Source organism: Podarcis raffonei, chromosome 6 (genome assembly GCF_027172205.1).
Source record: "Podarcis raffonei isolate rPodRaf1 chromosome 6, rPodRaf1.pri, whole genome shotgun sequence".
NCBI classification, from domain to species: domain Eukaryota; kingdom Metazoa; phylum Chordata; class Lepidosauria; order Squamata; family Lacertidae; genus Podarcis; species Podarcis raffonei.
Window position 1 is genome coordinate 20,416,846 of NC_070607.1, and position 22,107 is coordinate 20,438,952.

The window sequence follows — 22,107 nt, forward strand, 5'->3', positions numbered from 1 at the left end:
CAATTGGGTGGGGAAGCACACCCCAACGAGAAAAGTTGGCAACCTTTAGTATAGCCATTTTGCTTCAAGGTTCACACGTCAACATTTACAGCGCAGTTCTATACATGTCTACTCAAAAAGAAGTCCCAAAGTTCAATGAGATTCATTTGTTAAAATGATTTACATACTGACTTTAAATAATAATTATCAAGGTGGTAATAACACAATAACTATGAAAACTCACTAGAACATATTAAATACTGTTACGAGTATAAACATGTACATTTGCCATATCTTTGGAACAACAACAAAAAACCCAGATATATGGAAAGTGAGGATGAACAGCTTTGTTTTTATTGGTCATATGGTTGAAGGCAGCAGCATATCCCAGGTACATGTACCGGTATATAGAATTGCAGTGTTGTTTACATATATAAATAATCCACTCCCTACTTTCTGCTACTGTCATAATTAGGATGATGGCCCTCACTCACGTTCAACAGGATGCTTGTGGTATACTGTCCTTCATCAGAAGATCACAGTGTGGTTCACAACATAAAAATAAAACATGAGAACACAAAATACACAGTAAAACAAAAAAACAGAAACAAATCAATAACATCCCCCCAAACACATTTAAAAGCCTTTAGAATGTTAATCAGCTGAAGGCCTGATTATAAAGAAATGTTTTTGCCTAGCACCTAAAGATATGTAATGAAGGCATCAGGCAAACCTCCCTGGGGAGAGCATTCCACAAACAGTGAGCTACTGCAGATAAGGCACATTCTTGTGTGGACACCCTCTGAATCTCACATGGAGAAGGGCCTCAGATGATCACAGGTTTTGGGATGGTTCATGTGGGGAGAGGTGGTCCTTGAGGTATTGCCATCCTGAGCCGCTCAAAGTTTCATAGGTCAAATTGGGCCCAGAAACTAATTGACAGCCAGTGCATCTGGCTGGGATCAGTGTGTTATGCGCAAACCGTCTCTACACTCAACAGGTGTAGGTTTCTCCATCACTGCATTTCCATGTGTGTGCGTGTTGTGAGGGGCACAGGTTAAGTCCCACCTGTAAGCCCTCTAATGTTGCAGCTGATTGGACCAGATAACTCTCTTCCCACACCACAATTCTATGATTCTAAGTGGCTGGCTAGGAAGCCTCTTTAGGATCACAATCTCTGAATGCAACCACAGGCGTATTTTTTTGGGGGGGGGCAGAGTGCCAGTGCAGCAAAGCCCTATTATGCGCGGTTGGATCGACGCCCGAGTAAACAAGCACAGGATCGGGCGTCTCAAACAGCAGCATAACCTTTTCCCCCTTCCAAGCCGATCAAGGAACTTAGTCGCAAACTTCCAGATCGTCTGCCTGGGCGCAGTTCTCCTCCGCCCTCCAAACCCAGCTCCTTCCTTTCTGCAGTGGGAAGGAAAAGAAGACCCAAGTCCCACCCAGGCCGTGACCATGCAAGGCCAGGACGCCCAATGAGAAGGAGAAACCAGCTCTTCGCCTCCCTGCTCCCTCCCTGGGCGTTGGCTCTTGCGTGCCATCTCTTAACGTTTTTTTCGCTCCTCCCCAAAGTGGGAAGGTTGCAGCTGTGTTTTTTCCTCCTCCTCCGTTTTCTTCTAGTAACGCTAACCAAACTGCGGGGGGCTTCTACTTCTTTCCTCTGCCCCCTGCCTCCCCCCCGACGCATTTCCTCTCTCCTGCATCATGTTTCGCTTCTGGAGAAGCTCCTTTGCTCTCCCGGAGGCTGCCTGCGAAGCGCCCGACAGGAACCCGCGGTACGAAAGCCTCTTCCAGAAGCTGGACCGCGATGGGGACGGCCGCGTGGACATCGCCGAGCTGCAATCCGGACTCAAGGCTCTGGGCATCCCCCTGGGAGATGACGCGGAGAAGGTGGGTGCGAGGCTTGGCGACGGCTGGAACCTGGGCGCGAGGGGAGGTGGGCCGAAGCCAGTTTCAGCCTTGCAAGCCCTGGGATATCTTAAACAAAGGGTTTAACCGAGTGGTTTGATGAGGCAAAATAGTGCAAATAGTAAATTACTGTTTTTTATTATTATTTATTCGATTTTAAAACCACCTCTTTTCTGAAAGAAGGAACTTCCTTTTCTACATTCCAGCCTGCCTGAGTCAGTGCAGCATGGACTATTGACCTAAAATACTATATCCGTTTGCCATTCATGACTAAGGGCCTATCTGGTCTGCATCTGAATAGGCCTGTGTGGCTTGATGCCCATTGGAGCAGAAGTTACAACACAAACTAAATTGATTGCAGTGCCACAAAATTACCACATTGAGGTTATGCCGTGGTAAGAAGGTTACAGTTCTGAGCATCTGCACTGCCTAAGGTAATTTGCTGTCTAAGGTGATGCCCTGCTTTCTGTTGTACACATGTGGGAGTCAACTGGACCAAGAGTTGTTTTCAACACTGGTGATGGGGCAACACACCTAAGGGTAACGGCTTAAACTGCTTTGCACTCAAGGTAGCTTAGCTGCCTCCAGGGGCGGACTTTGCTAATACAGTGGTGCCCCGCAAGACGAATGCCTCGCAAGACGAAAAACCCGCTAGACGAAAGGGTTTTCCGTTTTTGAGTTGCTCCGCAAGACGATTTTCCCTATGGGCTTGCTTCGCAAGACGAAAACGTCTTGCGAGTCTTGCGATTTTCCCCCGCTCCCCCCCTTTTTCTAAGCCGCTAATCCGCTAAGCCGCTAATAGGGTTGCTTCGCAAGACGAAAAAACTGCTAGACGAAGAGACTCGCGGAACGGATTAATTTCGTCTTACGAGGCACCACTGTATAGCGCCCTAAGCAAGGACATAATTTGCCCCTTGTCCAATATTTCTTATTTTTGTGCTCTTCTCCCTCCCGCCTTCCGTTCTGTGCATGTTGTCAAGTGCACTACATCACAGTTGTGGCAACTCAAACACCCGTCTGACCAGGGCTTAACTTTGAGTAGGTACCTGTGTAAATATAGGGATGATGATGATGAGGATGATTATTAGTTTACATGCCGCCGGCTTGACACCCTGTGCAGGGGAACCACCCACACTGCCTTAAATCCGGTGCTGTTGCCTCATGCTCCTCAGGATATTTAGGAAGGACATTAAAAGCCTTTAATAGACCGGTACTACCTCCTCCCATATTCCTAAAAGTATCTCTTTGGTGGTGGCTGATGAGTGTGGTTTTTGCCATTTTTACATTTGGGGCCAGGAACTTTCCCCTGGAATGTCCACCTGCCCTTCTTCCTCCAGGCCTTTCCAGTGCTGTGAAGATTTATCCCCCGCCTCCAGCAAATTCTATGAAGTTGACGTTCTTGTTGACTTGTTTTAATTTGTTCCCATTACTCTATTTTTTGCTTTCATTTTTATTTATTTTTCAATCATTCCTGTAAGCTACTTTGGACACTTGTGTTGTGGCAATTTTACACAATACATATTCAGGTACTCTATGTGACAGGCTACTGATCTAAGAATAAAAGGAACATGCCTGCCAGAATCATCTGTGGGAGAGCATTTATGTTCTCATGTTTCAGGAGCCACGTACAGGGGTGACAGCACTAATGAAGGTCCAATGCGTTCTACTTGAGGCAGAAAAGCCAAATGTTGTTCCCACATAGTGGTGAGACTATAATAATAAAGAATGAAGTAAATAACAATTTGCTGCCCTTCAATGCCCTGGCCTCCTGCCTTACGGTGAGATGGACCTGTTTCTTTAGGGAAGACGGTTACTTTGAACTTCATAATCGCTATGAATCTTGCATTCCTAGAACTTGTGTTAGCAAAACTGTTGTACTGGCCTTGACAAAAATGTATCTGCAGTATACTCATGGTTAGTATAATAGCAACAAGTGCGCAAGCATGTATGTATGTCTGGGAAGGAAGGTTGAATCTAGATATTTATGCCCATGTAGAAGATATTTCTGTTTTAAAGCACATAAATACATTACACATAGATGCTCACAACCAACTGGAATGAGACCCGAACCAATAAACCTTAAAATGATCAATACTTTTTTGGGGGCAGGGGGTTAATCTCTGTTATGTACCTCTAAGTCATTGTTCAGTGATGTTCTTCATAAAATAGAATTCATGATGCCACTGTGATTAGTTGCACATCATTTGTATGTCGCTAAGGTAGCCTAAATGTCTCATTAGGCTAATTAATACTGGCATTTGAACCTGTTTTAGGGTTTGCTTTTGTGGCTTATTAACACGAAGCAGCAGGTCATATTTATGGAAACAATAACATTCTCTGCATATTATTTTGAGCAATTCATGTTTTACAGCTAGCTGCATAGGTAGTAATGACTGTATTAAAGCTACAGTGGTGCCTCGCAAGACGAAAATAATCCGTTCCGCGAGTCTCTTCGTCTAGCGGTTTTCTCGTCTTGCGAAGCAACCCTATTAGCGGCTTACTGGATTAGCGCTATTAGCGGTTTAGCGGCTATTAAAGGCTTAGCGGCTAAAAGGCTATTAGCGGCTTAGCGGCTTAGAAAAAGGGGGGGGAGCGAAAAAAAATCGCAAGACTCGCAAGACGTTTTCGTCTTGCGAAGCAAGCCCATAGGGAAATTAGCCTTGTGAAGCAACTCAGAAACGGAAAACCCTTTCGTCTAGCGGGTTTTTCGTCTTGCGGGGCACCACTGTATCTGTGTACAGCAGGCTTCCTCAAACTTGGCCCTCCAGATGTTTTTGGCCTACAACTCCTATGATCCCTAGCTAGCAGGACCAGTGGTCAGGGATGATGGAAATTGTAGTCTCAAAAATGTCTGGAGGGCCGAGTTTGAGGAAGCCTGGTGTACGGGGTTAGCCATTTAAGCTAGTGGCGATTGGCACTTAAAGTGGCAGTGCATTCCATAAGACATAGTTGTGTGAAGAGGTATTCTCTTATGGATATCTGCAGCCTGCTGCCAATTAACTTCTGAACATGACCTACTTCTTCATATTTAATACATTTTGTTGTTTTGTTTACATGGTATAATATTTAAGGTTAAATTTTGCTAAATAAGTACTTTTCCAAGAAATAAAGTCAGAGCGTTGCCCGAGCTCCTTTCCAGGCACTGCTACATTTAAGTAGAGACCATATCTAGGCCTGCTTATTTTTTGAATGACTTAGAAATTTTCTCGCAGGCCGATTCTATTGAGAGGTAGGCAGCAGAGTATGCTAGGAGGCTGAAATGGTGGTTTTTTTCATGTTAGATTTTTGCCCATTTATTATTCTTTAGCACAAGCATTCCACCAGAGTAGCCAGAGGCGGAGAACGTTATTATCAACTATCAAGACAAAACAGCTCAGCTTTGCATTGCCTTTCGGCTGCTTTTTCCTCTTGCGTATGAGATAATAACAACAATAATTTTTTTGTTTATACCCTTCCCATTTGCTTCCAGCAAAATAAAAAGTAAAATAAAATGTCAGACATTAAAAACCACAGTCTCATGTTTCTCATAACTCTCTAATGACGTTCCGTAGCCCAGTAGATAGAAGGCTATCAGGGAATTGGGCAGGGACAAACAGATGCAGAATGCAGGCAAGGTATTGGGTCTTCCTCCATGGTAAAACACATCAGAATACATTTGGAGCAGTTCCTATGGAAAGATACAGGCAGAAAGTGTTATTCTGGTTAAATAGGTTGTGAGGATGCATCACTGCGGGCTGGAATGCTACCTTTGTAATGCTTCAGTGATAAGATTCCATACATCACATCCAAGAAGAGAACACTGTTTAGCTAAATTAATTACTGTATTGCACTTAATTGTCTACATTTCCAGGAAATGTATGCAATTCTATTAACTAAAAGTGCAGAAATGATTTGTGCAGAAAAGGAGAAACCTCTCTTTTGGAATGCGTTTTTGAAATACTATAAGCACCATTACTAATTTTTCTTCAATATGCATTTTTTTAAAAACAGAAAATTTTCAAAGCTGGAGATACTAACCAAGATGGCCGGCTGGACTTTGAAGAATTTACACGCTATCTTAAAGACCATGAGAAGAAAATGAAATTAGCCTTTAAAAGTCTGGACAAAAACAACGATGGTAGGATCCAATTTTCCACCATATCTGTTGTGTTAAGATACACAAAGGAGTCTATTTCTTTCAAGTCAATCTAAAATTCTCAGTGCAACACAGAAATAAAATGTAAGCATTAATTACGTAATTATGTTAAGAGATCAGCACTAAAAATGTAAACATGACATAAACAAGAAAGTATCATAATACAATATATAATTAACATTTTCAATAGATTTATATTAAAGAATGAAATCTGTCAATGAGCTGGTTTGGAAAGTCATATGTAATAAACCAATATATGAATCAGCTTTTTCCAAGTAACTGCAGTTTGCTGTCTGCTCTGAACCAACTTCTCCACATAGGAACATAGGAAACTGCTTTATACAGAGTCAGACATTGGTCCATCTACCTGGACCTTGTTCCTAGTATTTTTGATGCTCTTTTTCTGGCGTACATCTTTATATTGTTTGTTTGTATACTGACCAATTCCCCAATTCCAAATCCCTGGTGCTCTTCTCTTGACTATCTGTAATAACATTCAAATATTTAAAAGTCTGCAGAGCCCTTCAGCTCATTTGTCTTTTTTCTCCCTCCCTCTTATAAAGGAGTAATTGATGCCTCAGAAATTGTTCAGTCCCTCAAGATCTTGGGTATAGATATTTCAGAAAAACAAGCAACAAAGATTCTACAAAGGTCAGCACCTGCTATTATTTTAAATTGAGTAGCACTGAGGCCACCTCCCCGCTGCTGAAGTCTCATCCCACTGGGATATGTAACTATTTCTCAGCCTCTCTCTTTGCTTGGTGACGAGTCTTGCTGATAAAATCTTTTACACTATTTTCTAGAAGCATAACTTAGGTTGACAAGGTAAACCATGGCTTCTCTGTGGCCATCTTTGCACACTATACTATGGTTTATCCTGACATGCTCAAGCTGGAAGAAGCCCGAGTAAGCCTCATCTTTTTGTACACAAACTGTAAACTCACTTAATACCACTAGAAGCTTAAGTTATCATTGTATGTGAACCAGGAGCTCTGGTTCATAACAAACTCCAGTTGATTTAACAAACCAAAGCTTCACTATGCATGGCTAGAAGTTGGTTTGTTTTGAATATTGCATAGAATTCTAATTATATCACTTTGAATTTTTAGCATAGATGCTGACGGGACAATGTCAGTGGACTGGAATGAATGGCGGGACCATTTCCTATTTAATCCTGCTACAGACATTCAAGGAATCATTCGATACTGGAAACATTCTACAGTGAGTATGCATTACATTTCTTATGGTAGTCATAGTGCAGACAAATTTGAGCAGGATTTACTAATGAGTTTCGTTAGCAGAAGTGTATGTTGGGGGTAGGCTGCTACTGTCTTAGGCTGCTACTGTAACCCTTAAGCTGCAGTGGTTCCGCCACTGTTAAGATTATGGCTCTATGTATGCTTATTGTAGGAAGGGGGGTGGGGTCCCATTGAAGTCAGTGAAAATGGTTACCTGGTAAATATGTTTATTTTGGAACATCCTTCTAAAGAGGTCTCCTATTTTGGAGGAAGAGCAAAATATAGAGAGTTTGGGGCTGGTGGCAGCAACCTCTTTTTGAAGAGCATAGATAGAATTATTCTTAGAACATGCCAAGCCTTGTATAGAAGCGGGTGCTTGGGTTTGGAATACTGAGGAGAAAAGGTTTAGCTAGTAATCCAAAGTGTCTTGAAAATAGGTTTGTTTATAATAAACTCTTGCAAATGTAAATGCGCATTTCCATTCTGAATTCTCAGTTTGTAATTCACTGTTAAAAAGTGTGGCTCTCAAGCTGAATTCTGTTTGATTTCATCCCATTTCTGATAAAGTTAGAATCAGAGTTTAAGAGCAGCTGCATTTTGAATTGACAGGGTGTCTAAAAGATGAGTAAAATCTGAGAGAATATTGATATTTAAAATTAAAATACCAGTATTATTGATAGACTATGACTGTAGCTTAAATACGTCTTAAAAGCATACGTACATTATAAGTCCATTACAACTTCAGTTTATTGGAGATGTCTTTTGAGGCCTGACGAATTATATCATAAAATAGATTTTTATATAGATCATGGTGCCAAAATGTAAGCTAGTTAATGAATTATGAAGAGGAAAAGTCTATATTTAAACTACTTATATAGAAAATTGTTGTCTTTTTTTCTTCAGTAATTTTATCAAAGATTCATTCCTTTTAACCATGAGAATGGCCACCATAGTAGCAAATTTCCCGTTGGTTCATCCCATAGAACTGCTGCAGCATTTCAAAGCTCACAACCATTGCCCTGGTCTTCACAACGCAACTGTTTCATAGCAGTAACAATTCCATGATAAGAACTTGTGCAAACTGGCTGTGTTCATGTGGTTGCATAACTTTTGATGTTGTAGCAGCATCCTATGGAAGAAAACCAGTGCTACTGCATTGTTTAAAGCAGGGAGTGAAGGCCCTCCAGGCTAAGGTTTAGTTTGAATATAGACTACTTTACACCACAGATGGTCAAAAAGCAGTTTGCACTACAATAAGAAAGACAATAATGTGGTGTTTAAAACAAAGAAAAAGTACTGGTAATCAAGTTTTGTAAATTGGCATAGGACAACTTGCTTAACCTGCCTGCTGAAATAGAAAGGATTGTGTTTTATACATGTAAAAATACCAATAAACTATATTTCAATCATGCAATCTGATAGAAGGGGGGCAAACTAATCATAGATTTGCCAAACTGATTATCTTGCAAAGCAAGATGGCCGTCTTTTATTTTTATTTTTTAAAAATTAACATAATAATTCAGTGGAGATAAAAATACTTGGATGAATTACAAGTAACTGGGCTGATAATCCTTTTAGGAAGTTGTCAAAAGGTTAATCTTGGTAATCCTTAAAAGCTGCCGGGAAGAAAGTCGAACTGTGCTTTGTAGCCATTAGGACTGTGTCTGGAAAGCGTCGCTCGCCCCCATGCCATGTCTCTTTTACAGAAGTATACGAGGCAGAAATTTACTATCATTTTTAACGATGATGGCGCGGTTTTTGAAATGGTGGGTTTTTAGACTGCTTGGTTTCAGATGTAGTCAGGAAAAATACGTATGCTTCCTTTCTCTTCTGCTTGGAATTGCCCTCATGTGAGCTCTGTAACCATGAGGGCTCTTTGTTGAAAGGCAAGGTTGTTGGATGTTGATCTAACCCTTTTGCTTTGCATCTTAACAGGTATTGGACATTGGAGACAGTTTGACCATCCCAGACGAATTCACAGAAGAGGAGAAAAAGACTGGGCAGTGGTGGAGACAGCTTTTGTCAGGAGGGGTTGCTGGTGCAGTATCTCGAACGGGAACAGCGCCACTGGACCGCCTTAAAGTCATGATGCAGGTGGGTTCCTTTAAAGCTTAGCCCCCAGGATCCATATCCAGACATCCAGACCCAAAGGGTTGAACACACCTGGTGCGATTTTTAATTTTGAAGAGCAGGCCGCCATGTTGAATCAAAAAAGATTTGGGGAAGTTCCTGCTCTTTCCATAGTAATTTGCCCTGTGTGCTGCTGTTTGGGTCCTATAAACGCAAGGCCTTCTGGGACAGGGCTGACAAGTTTTGTGCCTCTTTGGCCTATTGGGTATCTTCTCTTGCCCTTCCTAAGAAATAAAATTGAATCACGAGATACCAGCTGTTTTTGAGAGAAGCTCCATGCATAAAGAGGTTATTTATAGGAACCTATTTTTAGAGAGCCCACGAGTGCTAGTCATTATGTAAATGGGAAATGCATTTGTTGCAATGGGTTGTTAACTCAAATATAACATGAATATATGCAGGAAGGACTTAATAACTGACTGGGGTTTTCAGTGCAAGCCTGTATGTGTCTGCTCAAAGATAAGCCCCATTGACTGGGGTAGGTAAGTGTGATAGGATTGCAGCTTTAGGTCTGGGTCCGGAATCTTTTCTTCTCAGTTCAGCATTAGGATGTTGGACGCATCTTGCTGCTGATTCTCTACAGGTTGTTTCTGTTCTGCTAGCAAAACAGAACTTCTGTTTCCTCCCTCCCCCCCCATACCCCCTAAATGTGTTCTGGAGAATCCCCCAGAACTGCAACATTGGATCCGGCCCTAAATGCAGTGCCATTACTTGACTGCTAAATCTGTTGAGTAAAATCATGTAAGCAGTGCATGTCCTCATCACATGTAATGCCAAGAAGACTTGGCATTGTAGAATGCAATCTGTTCCCGAAAAAAAAAATCACATTTGGAGGCAATGTAATATCTGCAGTGTATTTTTATGGGCATGCAGTTGTATTTATTTTTGAACTTCCTTAGCCTCAGACCATATATTATAGTAGCGTTTTGTTCTTGGTTTTTAACTGAAAGCAGCTCAGGCTGTATATTAGTGGAATGAGGGCAGGACTAGGAGAGGCTGGTTAACCCTTTCCCTGCCAGCTATTTCCTCCTCACCAGCTACGTTTTGATTTGTAGGGTGAAAGTTCTACCTTCCAACTAAGAAACTGTTTTAAAGAGGACAGCTTTGAACTGAAAAAGTACAGGAAGGGAAAGGGATAGACAGTTTTTCCTTCTTTTCCTTCACTATTTAAGATACAGCTTCCCCCAGGCTGATTTGGGATTTTTTAAATGCAGAGGAATTTGACTTTGCTTAACATGTTGTTTAGGCCTTAACCTGTGTTTCAGGTGTAAGCCAGGAAAAGTAACAGCTAGCATAGAATTTGGAATGGCTCCCTCCTTAAAGGGTTTGCACACTTTATTTCTGTTTAGAAAGAAAAGAAGTGTTATACTGTCAATTCAGCTTTCTATGTGTATCAAACAATTATGTTTTCTCTTTCTTTGCTAAAGGTCCATGGCTCAAAGGGGAAAATGAACATAAAAGGTGGCTTGCAGCAGATGGTTAAAGAAGGAGGCGTCCGTTCACTTTGGAGAGGAAATGGTGTCAATGTTGTTAAAATTGCACCTGAAACAGCTATTAAGTTCTGGGCGTATGAACGGGTAAGATGTTAAATGACAGTGATCAGCATGAAATGAAGGAAAGCCAGCTGAGCACACAAGAAGTTCCGTTTGTGCAATGTATGAAGTTGTTTTGTTTTTCTTTCTTTCTTACCTTTGAGAAAGAAAAAATCTTGAGTGATTTAAATTTGATTTCAAAGGCGCTTTAAAACGTTCACCACCACATGCTGGGTTTCAGCCTTGTCACCTCAGCTCTACGTCAGCATTTGTATAGCAAAATGTTGATTAGCCCATCCTGCACTTTACAGCCAGGATTCTTCTAAGGTCAGTATTAACTGAGCTGTAGTAAGATGGGCCTCACCATGGATTTCAGTGTTATATTTACCTCTGAATCAGCTTTAGCAGGTTATATAACATCCTAATCCTCCTGCCGGAGAAAGTGCCTCCTGAGATGGAACTTTAGCTCTCCTCTTCCTCCTCCTTTTACCAGTGTTCCCCTTGAATCGCAAACTTCTGAAAGCTAAATCATAAAAACTTGCTTTAAAAAGTCATGTAGATATCCTGCCCTTCCTTCAAGTCACGCAGGATGACACACACAGAGAATAGACCCATTTTATCTGTGCAACAATATTACAAAGTCAGTTCAGTTGAGAGTGGCTTACTTGGGGCTCATCCTGCATGTTTCATGCCTGAATGGGTATTTCAACTTTGTGCAGTAAACCTAGGGTACAACTCATACACTGGCTTGAAAATTGAACTAGAAATGCTGTGTTTCCCAACGGTATCTTAAAAGCAAACAAACTGAAAATATAATATATTTTCTGACACATGTTGAAGAGAGGGAGAAAATGGCTGAAGTCGAGCTTTGTAATTCTGGGTCAGATAAAAAACTGATGTCTATTGATGGCAAAGTTCCTTGCTCTGCGCAGCGCTGTCTGCTACAAGCTCTGAATGAATCTAATCGCCAATGTCTTAACACAAACATTTTAAATTAGTGGTTAAGGATTTAATCTACATATTTCAAAGGCTTTACATCTGTATTATTTACCGTGCTCTATCTTACAGAATTTAATTTTAATCTGCTTTTATTTACATGTTCTCTATTGCTGTATATGTCCATATTGCTTGACTGTGATCAATTGATTCTGATTCTGCCTGCTACATGGGGGAAGGGTGGTGGAATTAATGTGGCTTTAGAAAAATATTCAGGTTTGGAGAGGAAGAAATATGGAAAAAAAAGATTCTTGTCAGGCCTCTTAATCAGGATGTAAGCCCGGTTTCTCAGTTGAAATGACAGACCAGTGAATCAGGTGCTGATTCAGCCATCAGCTTTGCTTCAGGCGGTTGACTCTTTTTTATGGGATTTTAAATAATAATAAAAAAGAGTGGCATGTGCATTTTTCATTTAAGCATTTGCAATCTTATTTATTTGTATATACATATACACAGATTAAAAATAGTTGCAAAACTGCTCTGGAGTGGTGAAGGAGGTGGCTTAGTGATATCACAGGTGCCAGCAAGTCAATCTCACTCCTCGCAGGAGTTGCTACTATAACATACAGAGCAGGCATCTTCAGAGCCTGGTCCTGGAAAGGGAAAGTGTTTTTCATCCACACTTCTGGAATTGGAGCTGGTATAGCTCAATTGGAAGAACGTGAGATTTGTTGTGCTGCTATAAAAACATTACAACCGTCTTCACCCATTAAGAGGCAGAGATTAAAAATCTCCAGGATAGGATGCTCTGTAACTGTGGAGGAGACACTTGAGAGTGCCTCTCTTCACATCCTCAGTTGGGTGATGGTTGGCGTTGTCAGAAAAGTCTCAACAGCAGCCCATCATAGAGATTTACACAAGGGATGGAGACATTATTGTGGCGACAGTGAGCTGCCTATGTGCAGGACTTTGCCATGTAGACCAGCAACTCCTCCCACAAACTAACATGGCTGGTGTTCTTGATCCTGCTAAGCGGTTCTGTTAGTTGCTTGTGACTATATGGGGAAGAATGTAACCTTTTCTATCACTGTGTGTTTTAATATTCAGTATAAGAAGATGTTCGTTGATGAAGGGGGAAAGATCGGCACTGCTGAAAGGTTTATATCTGGTTCCCTGGCTGGAGCGACTGCACAGACTTCTATTTATCCCATGGAGGTCAGTTTTGGATAGACTGCTCTGTTTGTGAACATGCACCATCTATCCTTTTTCTGAGAAGCAGCTTTTTTGTAGATAGTGTGGTCAGCACTTTGGTCAGCATTCTGCAAATTTCTTTTAAAATTATTTCAAAATCTTTGAACAGAGGTGAGTGCTGTTTTAAGCCTGTTGCTGCAGAGCGATCCTAGATCATTGGCAGAATGCACACTTCATAAGCATGAAGGCTCAGGTTCAATCTCCAGCATTTCCAGTTAAAGCATCTTGGGTATCAGAACTGGAAATGGCACCTGTTTGAGACCATGGAGATTTTCCTAGTGACATTAAGAAGGATCAAGGAAGATGAAGCATTGAGAGCCAGTGTGGTGCAGTGGTTAAGAGCAGTAGACTCGTAATCTGGGGAACCAGGTTCGCATCTCCGCTCCTCCACATGCAGCTGCTGGGTGACCTTGGGCTAGTCACACTTCTCTGAAGTCCCTCAGCCCCACTCACCTCACAGAGTGTTTGTTGTGGGGGAGGAAGGGAAAGGAGCTTTGAGACTCCTTTGGGTAGTGATAAAGCGGGATATCAAATCCAAACTCTTCTTCTTCTTAGTCCGAGTTGGTATTCAATGGATCTCTGTTATCAGAGGCCCCAGGCAACCTTAGCAGTTAGGAGCAGTGGCAGACTTGGGTACTATGGCGCCCTGTGTGAGCCCAAAATTTGGCACTCCCCCCATCCCAGTTCTCACGCTCTCTTCCCAAAGGCGGGTAAGTAGGCACCTTGGTTTGGGAAGGAGAGACAAGGGCTCAGGCAGGGTCCCAGGGCCCTCCCACCTCCTTCCCAAAGCTGGAAAAGCACAAGCTAGGACCCTTTCTGAGCCTCACGCCTCCTTCCCAAAGCCCAGTGCCTCGTTTACCAAGCTTTGAGTTTAGTGCTCTTGGTTAAGTGCCCATTGTGTGCACACGACTTCCACAGCCCTAAATCTACCCCTGCTAGGAATGCCTTCTACCAACTTTGACTGGTGATACAGCTCTGTGTGCGTGCGTGTGTGCATGCACATGCACTCTGCACTCATTCGTTCGTGCATGCGTGCATGCATACATACAAGGGAGTGAATAGCAGATTTTAGTAATGCAGTATTTTGATTAACTTCAACAGTTTTTCTCCACCTTAGGTATTAAAGACCAGGCTGGCTGTGGGTAAAACAGGGCAATACTCTGGAATGTTTGACTGTGCTAAGAAGATCTTAAAAGGAGAAGGCGTGAAGGCTTTTTACAAAGGTTATATTCCCAATATTTTGGGCATCATTCCTTATGCTGGCATAGATCTGGCTGTTTATGAGGTGAGTGGAGTTCACTGGCGTATCCCATGACAATATAACTAAAGGAGCATTGTATAATAGATGGTTATGTTAGACCTAGATTGGGGAAAGAGACCTGGGCTCGCATGTCTGCTTAACTCAATGTCTGCCAAAGCTCATTTGGCTACCTTGTTCCAGGTATTGCCTCACTGATCTGGTTGTTGTGTAGATGAAGTGGACTTATCCCTGTGTGTACTACCCTGAGCTCATTGGACAAAAGGCAGGATATAAATGGAATTAAATTGTGATTAATAAAACACTCTCTTAGGTTCCATTCTCCAAGCTATTTACTCTGGAGTAGCTCAACACATTCCTAGAAGGATGACTCCCAAGTACAATGGTACCTCAGGTTAAGAACTTAATTCATTCCAGAGGTCTGTTCTTAACCTGAAACTGTTCTTAACCTGAAGCACCACTTTAGCTAATGGGGCCTCCTGCTGCCGCCGCACCGCCGGAGCACAATTTCTGTTCTTATCCTGAAGCAAAGTTCTTAACCCAAGGTACTATTTCTGGGTTAGCAGAGTCTGTAAGCTGAAGCGTATGTAACCCGAGGTACCACTGTAAATAATTTGCCAGTTGGTGCCAAGCATAACCAGATATTTGTGTGTTACATAACCTCAGTAATAACTGAACCTTCAGCATAATTTTGTGTATTTGCAGTGTTGCATTGGTGTAGTTGTTGTTTCACTACTGCTTGGGTATTCATTAGCCTAGTGAATCCTGTAAAAATGTATTTACACCTGAATCTGATGTAACCTTCATTATATGCATTAAATCTTTTTCTGAATGACTGTTCCTGCAGGGACATAGGTCTATTGTTGTGTGACCATTCTCTGCCACAACCCTCTTAAGAACTGATTCAGATGTGCAGAACAATATGTGATATAGTCCTTTTTGAACTCTTAACAGAGGGGCTGCATGTCTGACTGGATTCCTCATCTAAAGACTCCTTGCATATGGCAAACCGGAAGAAATTTTTTAGCTTATTCCCCCCCCCCCCGGGCATGCAAGTTTTCTGTATTCAGGAAGTTTTAAAAATGTGTGGTAGCATTCGAGCATGCACTCTCCCACCTGTAGTTTGAAGCACAATCCAGGAAGGATTGCAACAGGCGCTATTTCTAACTATTTTAACTCAGATTAATATGCCTGGAAACCAGACAAACAAGTATTATTTGCTGAGATGACAATTGGCCTGCACAGTGATACAAGTGAGCCTGTAGGGTGTAATGTAGATTGACTGCTGAGTAGCTGTCTAAACGTTTGCTGTTTCCACTTTTCAGCAAGCAGAGACCTCAGCACGGCAAAATCATGTATTTTTAATTTTGTAATGAAAGAGTGAAGTCACTGAACCAGAATTATTTAGCGAGTCTAACTGCAAAAAGTAATTTCTCCTCCTTTTGGTGTCAAGACTATAGCCAGGTTCACATGATCACATTCTGGGTTAATGAGCCAAACTATACATGAATTGTGTGCATGCATCTCCTTTACTGCCAATTCACTCGTTCCTTCTTCTTGAGTGGCAAAACAAATCAGATATGCCATTGTTAGCCATTGTTTCCTGCTTACATGCAATCCTGGTAAACGATGGTAAGTGGCTTCCAAACAAGGGTAGTATATCTTGTATATATTTGGGTTCTGTATTTCAGTCCTTAGACTTTTTTACAAACCCTTCTAACATGTGCACGTGTACGCACACAGGCACGGTATCTGCCAATGTAGGGTTGGGGTTTGCGTTTAGTGTGGTCTGAGGAAGAGACTATTTGGTGCATGGGATATTAAGGTAAGTGGGGCAAGCTGAAGGATGTGTGGAATAGTGGGGTGGTGTTTGGGAAGTTTTAACAGCTGGGAGAGTGTAGAGAGGGATTAACTGGGTGAGAATGGGTGTAGGAGACTGCTTGTTCAAATCCATTAATCTCAGATGTCAGTTTACATAAGGAACAATGAAAACAAACCAATATTAAACACGTTGGCTGTTGTTAGCCCTGGGTAACTCAGTGAAACCCACACTTACAGGGTTTGAACAGTGCTGTTAGCACAGCAAGACCCTGACAAAGCTACCCTGACAAAGTGAGGTCTGCTCCACATAAGCTTATGCCACAGTAAATGTGTAGGTTTTTAAGGTGTTAGCAAACAAACTAACTAGAAATAGTTCTCTAACACTGCTGCCTTTCTGAGGTTCATGCTATGTTACTTAGCCCCACAGCTGCTGTCATTTATAAAGCAGCCTCCTCTCATTATAACTGCAATACATTAATCTTAACACATTTAAGCATGCCTCATGCTGAAATAATTTTGTACTGCTGTTTTCTACCTGTCAGCCATCTATTATGCTAACTCTGATTAGCTGGTATCATGCTTTCTTGTTCTGTAATACCCTGCACCAGCTTCACTAACAAGTGTACTTAAAGTCTAATTTCTCTCCCATCTACATAACTGATTTTTTATTTATACAGGTGATAATTAACATGTTCCATAGCTTCCCAGTGCTTATGAAACCCCTTATTACTTCATTCATTACGCTGCAGGCATGATTCTAAAATCTTACAACTAATTTAGGCTGCAATCCTTAACCCCACTTACCCGGGAGTAAGCCTCGCTGAATTCAGTAGGACTTACCTCTGACTGGACATTGTTAGGATTGTGCTAACAGGTTGGAAAGAGATGAGAGTCGGTCCCGCCTCTCATGGACCAATATGCACTTGTAAAATATGCAGATAGTGAGATTAGGAATTGACCTGACATGTTTCTCATGTGAATACTTGGCCATTATGGTTTTTTTTAAGGTAAAGTTCAATTAACTGCATCAATGTTCTCTTGGCAGGCTTTGAAGAAGAACTGGCTAGAAAAATATGCAACAGACTCTGCCAACCCTGGGGTACTTGTATTGCTGGCATGTGGTACCGCGTCCAGTACATGTGGCCAGTTAGCCAGTTATCCTCTTGCCCTCATCCGCACTCGAATGCAGGCTCAAGGTGAGTGTTGGTGTCTGTGGTATAGGAGCTTGTTCACCTGTGTTGAGCAAGCTAGGTAAAGGTAAAGGGACCCCTGACCATTAGGTCCAGTCGTGGCCGACTCTGGGGTTGCGGCGCTCATCTCGCTTTATTGGCCGAGGGAACCGGCGTAGTTTCCGGGTCATGTGGTCAGCATGACTAAGCTACTTCTGGTGAACCAGAGCAGCGCACGGAAACGCCGTTTACCTTCCTGCTGGAGCGGTACCTATTTATCTACTTGCACTTTGACGTGCTTTCGAACTACTAGGTTTACAGGGACCGAGCAATGGGAGCTCACCCCGTCGTGGGGATTCGAACCTCTGACCTTCTGATCGGCAAGTCCTAGGCTCTGTGGTTTAACCCACAGTGCCACCCGCGTCCCTGTTGAGCAAGCTACCAAGGCTTTAATACTTTAGGTGCTATTGCCCACTAAGAGTTTGGCTACATTTTCCTTTTTTTCTTGGTAGGTTCTTCTCTAGATTACCTGCTATCAGCAATTACTTTACTTCCCAGAATTAAGCCACCCTTTTAAAATACACCAGACCAGTTTTTGCCAACAAAGTGCCCTCCGTAAGTTTTGGACTACAATTCTCATGAGCCCCAATCAGCACGACTGTGCTGGCTGCAGCTGATGGGAGCTGTAAATTGAAACATCTGGAGGACACCGTGTTGGCAAAAGCTGCTCAAGACAAATGCCTGCTTCACACAAACAGCACGTGAGGCAGTGAACCTCTTTCTGGAATGTTGACGCTACCGAAGGATTGAGAGCATGAAAAACACATTCTATTCTTTGTTAACTTTAGAATACTTTTAAAATGATACTTTTAAGTAATATGTGTCTCTTTCTTTCTCCTTTTTTTAACCTCTTCCATAGCCATGGTAGAAAGTGGCCCTCAATTATCCATGGTCGGTCTCTTCCAAAGGATTATTGCTAAGGAAGGAGTCCTGGGACTGTACAGGGGCATAGCCCCTAACTTCATGAAGGTGCTCCCTGCTGTCAGCATCAGTTACGTGGTGTATGAAAAGATGAAGGAGAACTTGGGGATAGCATGAGAGGAAAGGAGGGAAGAAAAATAGAGGTTTATTACAGAATATGCACACCTGATGAAACCACATTGGATGCTAAATTTATTCATGTTTACAATTGGATTCAAGTCTTCACTGCACCGTTCTTGTGGGGATCCCTTCAAGGAAGCAGAAGAAGACCCACTTTCCTGAAACAGCTGTAAGCCAGGTATCTTTTTTAAAAAACACCAAATCCGACAACCTCAGGTTCCCAAATCTTAACAATCAAGAAATATTCGATTGCTAGCCGAGCTGAGTGATGGAAGATCTTAAAGAATGAATCTCTAGTCAATGTAATTTTCTGATTTTTCTAAAATATATTTTACTGAGCTAAATATATATTTTTATGCAGTTGAATTTGATTGGTCAGTGGATTGTTCCATCTTGTACATACCAAAAATATAACTCTCCTTTGTGTTTATATTCTGCATTAGGGAAATTGGGTTATTAAAATATAGGTTTTTTTATTTTTTTGGTAAACTTTAAAAAGGCATAGGCAGAAATGCAGAGATAAACAGAATGCCACGGTGCTGTTCCTGAATACATTAGATTCCCTTGTTAACTTAAAATATTAAGGAACAACTTAGTCTTGACTAAGTCCCATTTTAAAAACATTGGGAGCTATTAGTCACGGCTAGGAAAAGTCTTGTTTTTCTTTCAGTGGGAACTTAGTCGTGACTGACTTTGGCAGGAGAAGTTCTCGGCAGATCATATGCATTGGTCAAATACTTCAGTTAGAAATGAATGCAAATTTTAAGTGTCTCATGGCATTTTGAGTGCTCTGGGCTACTGTCCATGTAACTTGTAAATGTTTGTACCAAAAGCCCAGAGCATTGTTTGATGCCCTTGTTTGATTGCCGCAGAAAACTTGCCTTTAGGGAAAGCCATATCACCTTTTAAGAACAGCGTGCAGTTTCAGAATTATTATTTTTTAAATGTTTTAAACTGATTCTTCATTATCTCTTCCTTGTCTTGGAATATTTCAACCATTAAGTCTTTGGCCCTATGCAGGTATTACTAGTAAGAAAGTGTTTTCCTGCTGGTAACACTAGCTCATTATGTGAAGGTTGAAAAACGCAATTCAAAAGAAGAGCAGGAGTGGGATTACTTGTGCAGTCTTACAGCAACCACAAATTTTCCATTAGTATTTCTGGAAGTCAGACCTGGCCTCCCTGATGGAACACTGCTCCTTTTTTTAATAGTGGAGACAACTGATAATGGAAAATTCCCTGTCTTTTCTCAGCACCCAAATCAAATAACTGAGTAGACTGGCTGAGAAAAACCAGTTCACCATGGCAATAAAGGACTTTGCCATCCAGTTACAAACTTTGCAATCCTAAGTCTATTTACTTAGAAATAAGTCATTCTTAAGTTCGGTAGGACTTGCTATCAAGCAACGGTATTTAGGATCACAGCTTAAATCAGTAGAACGACCGTAAGGAAATGCATGGCAAGCACTGATCTTATCAGTCAGGCTGGGCCTGCAAGAACAGATTGCTGAGAAGACTCTTCCTGCATGCCTTCCTTGCAAGATCTTTTAAAGCACAAACATCTTATTGAATGGATCCTCAGTTTCAGAGTATATTTCAGTTATCCATGAAATTAATGGTTGCTGCTTCTGCATGTCGAACACGTCATTAAAATCACATCAATTGCAGATGCTCCCCACCGTCATAGAAGCATATCTGCTTCTTCAAGGTCTACTTATTCTCTTTCTCTTTTATAAAAATTGAGCATGGAAAATTGCACTAAAGTGAATAATCTGTTTTTTTGGTCTTTGAAGCTTCCAACACCAGTTCTAAGAGGTAGATGTGGTGTGGGAAGCAATGCTTCTCTTTCTTGAACAACCCATCCTCTGTGCATATACAAAGGACCTAATCCAAGGTCAATTGGAGGAGGCAGTAGGGGCCAATTCCTTTACGACTTTGCATGACTAGAGAGGTCAGATGGATTACTGCCATCCAGGAAGGTGGCAACTATTTCCATGATCATTCATCGCTGTACTTCTTCTCTGCAATCATTATCGCAGAGATGGTTGCAGTTCCCCACTATATAACCCAGTTCATGCTAGCTTTTCTTGATTGTGTTCAATTGGAGCAATTTGGTAGTGTCCCTAGAAATAGCCTAAATCACATCACTACCATTGTCCTCCCTCCCTTGATTTGTATTCCTTTTACCAACTTCTCAATGTTTGTAGGATGGCTTTGTAAGCTTGTACTAGGCACACTTTCTTTTGCATTGGCATTATGTTGATTTATGGAACCATAAAGATAGAGGAAGTGGTTTTCTTTTCCGTCATAATGCTATCTTTTCTCTGTTTTAGTCAGATAATCCCAGCCTCTAGCCCCTCAAAGATTTCACAAATGGGCTGGGGGATCCAACCTTATTTTTTGACTGGTTTGAGAAGCTGATGTGAACTCCAAATAATATAGCTCACCATGGAGAACCCATATTTGCACTTTTTGAGTAGCAATCCCTTTTTTAATTGTTTGCTATGCAGAATGCCGTCTTTAATGAACTTTTGGATGTAACTATGGGCAAAATCTAAAAATCATGTTGTTGTAGTAGAGCTTTGGTGGGTGGTTTCCAGTAGATTGTGCCCATCCTTTATGAATGGCAGGGTGGTTTTTTTAGGTTGCAAATCTGTCCCATGATAGAAACCTTCACTCTTTCTGCACTTGATCAAAACCAAAGAATTAATTCAGCAGAAGCACTCTGTAATCTTGTATTGCACGCTGTTACGCACTTGCCTGTTGTAAATGTGATTTTCTAAATCACCTGTGTTTTTTTTAAAAAACCCAACTGTAAGCTATACTATGTATGCCTATCTTGTATGTAATTTTAAGGTGACATGACCAGTATGTGAACCAATCTCAGTCATTTTTTTCATATAAGTGCACTTACGAGAATGTTGGTGATGGTGTTTTATTTTGTTGGAAGAATGCATGATATGGTGTAGATCTGATTCCTTTACTTTGTGCCTAAAAAGAACAAGGTTCTAATTGTGATTTTTTGGGTGACTTATTTGGTGAATGCTTTTTATAACCTTTAAATTGATCTGTTTATAATAAACAATGTTTTGTAATGCAGTTGTGAAGTTGCTTTGTAACTAGCTGGAAATGTATTTACTTGTTATATTTATACCTTTCCTTTCTTTTGTGGAACCCAAGACAGTGTATGTATGTATCTGTATGTATTGGCATTTTGGGGGGACAAGGGTGGTGCTGTGGTCTAAACCACTGTGTCTCTTGGGCTTGCTGATCAGAAGGTCGGCAGTTTGAATCCCATGACGGGGTGAGCTCCTGTTGCTCTGTCCCAGCTCCTGCCAACCTAGCAGTTCGAAAGTACACCAATGCAAGTAGAGAAATAGGTACTGCTGCTGCTGGAAGGTAAATGGGGTTTCTGTGTGCTCTGGTTTCCGTCAGTGTTCTGTTGCACCAGAAGTCATTCTGGACACATGACCCGGAAAGCTGTCTGTGGACAAACACTGGCTCCCTTGGCCTGAAAGCAAGATGAGCGGCGCAACCCTATAGTCACCTTTGACTGGACTTAACCATCCAGGGGTCCTTTAACTTTTCCGTATTGGCATTTCTAAACTACTTAATATTTCAAAATTCCCTATGTACACTGTAAAAAC

At 41.6% G+C, this 22,107-nt stretch overlaps 1 protein-coding gene across 1 annotated transcript; it reads left to right on the forward strand.

The window, feature by feature from the left end:
• The first annotated feature begins 1,278 nt into the window (after positions 1 to 1,278).
• SLC25A24 (solute carrier family 25 member 24) lies at positions 1,279 to 21,559 on the forward strand. Its single transcript, XM_053391566.1, has 10 exons — positions 1,279 to 1,872; positions 5,881 to 6,007; positions 6,589 to 6,676; positions 7,135 to 7,246; positions 9,199 to 9,357; positions 10,821 to 10,970; positions 12,969 to 13,076; positions 14,230 to 14,397; positions 17,237 to 17,387; positions 18,280 to 21,559. Exons 1-10 carry the CDS (start codon positions 1,687 to 1,689, stop codon positions 18,456 to 18,458), a joined length of 1,428 nt encoding a protein of 475 aa, XP_053247541.1. The 5' UTR covers positions 1,279 to 1,686; the 3' UTR covers positions 18,459 to 21,559.
• Positions 21,560 to 22,107: the final 548 nt, after the last annotated feature.

Coding starts and splice junctions, on each gene's coding strand:
- SLC25A24 (XM_053391566.1), top strand. CDS start 1,687: ATGTTTCGCTTCTGGAGAAGCTCCTTTGCTCTCCCGGAGGCTGCCTGC. Junction 9,358..10,820: donor GCCTTAAAGTCATGATGCAG/GTGGGTTCCTTT, acceptor TCTTTGCTAAAG/GTCCATGGCTCAAAGGGGAA. Junction 10,971..12,968: donor AGTTCTGGGCGTATGAACGG/GTAAGATGTTAA, acceptor TTTAATATTCAG/TATAAGAAGATGTTCGTTGA.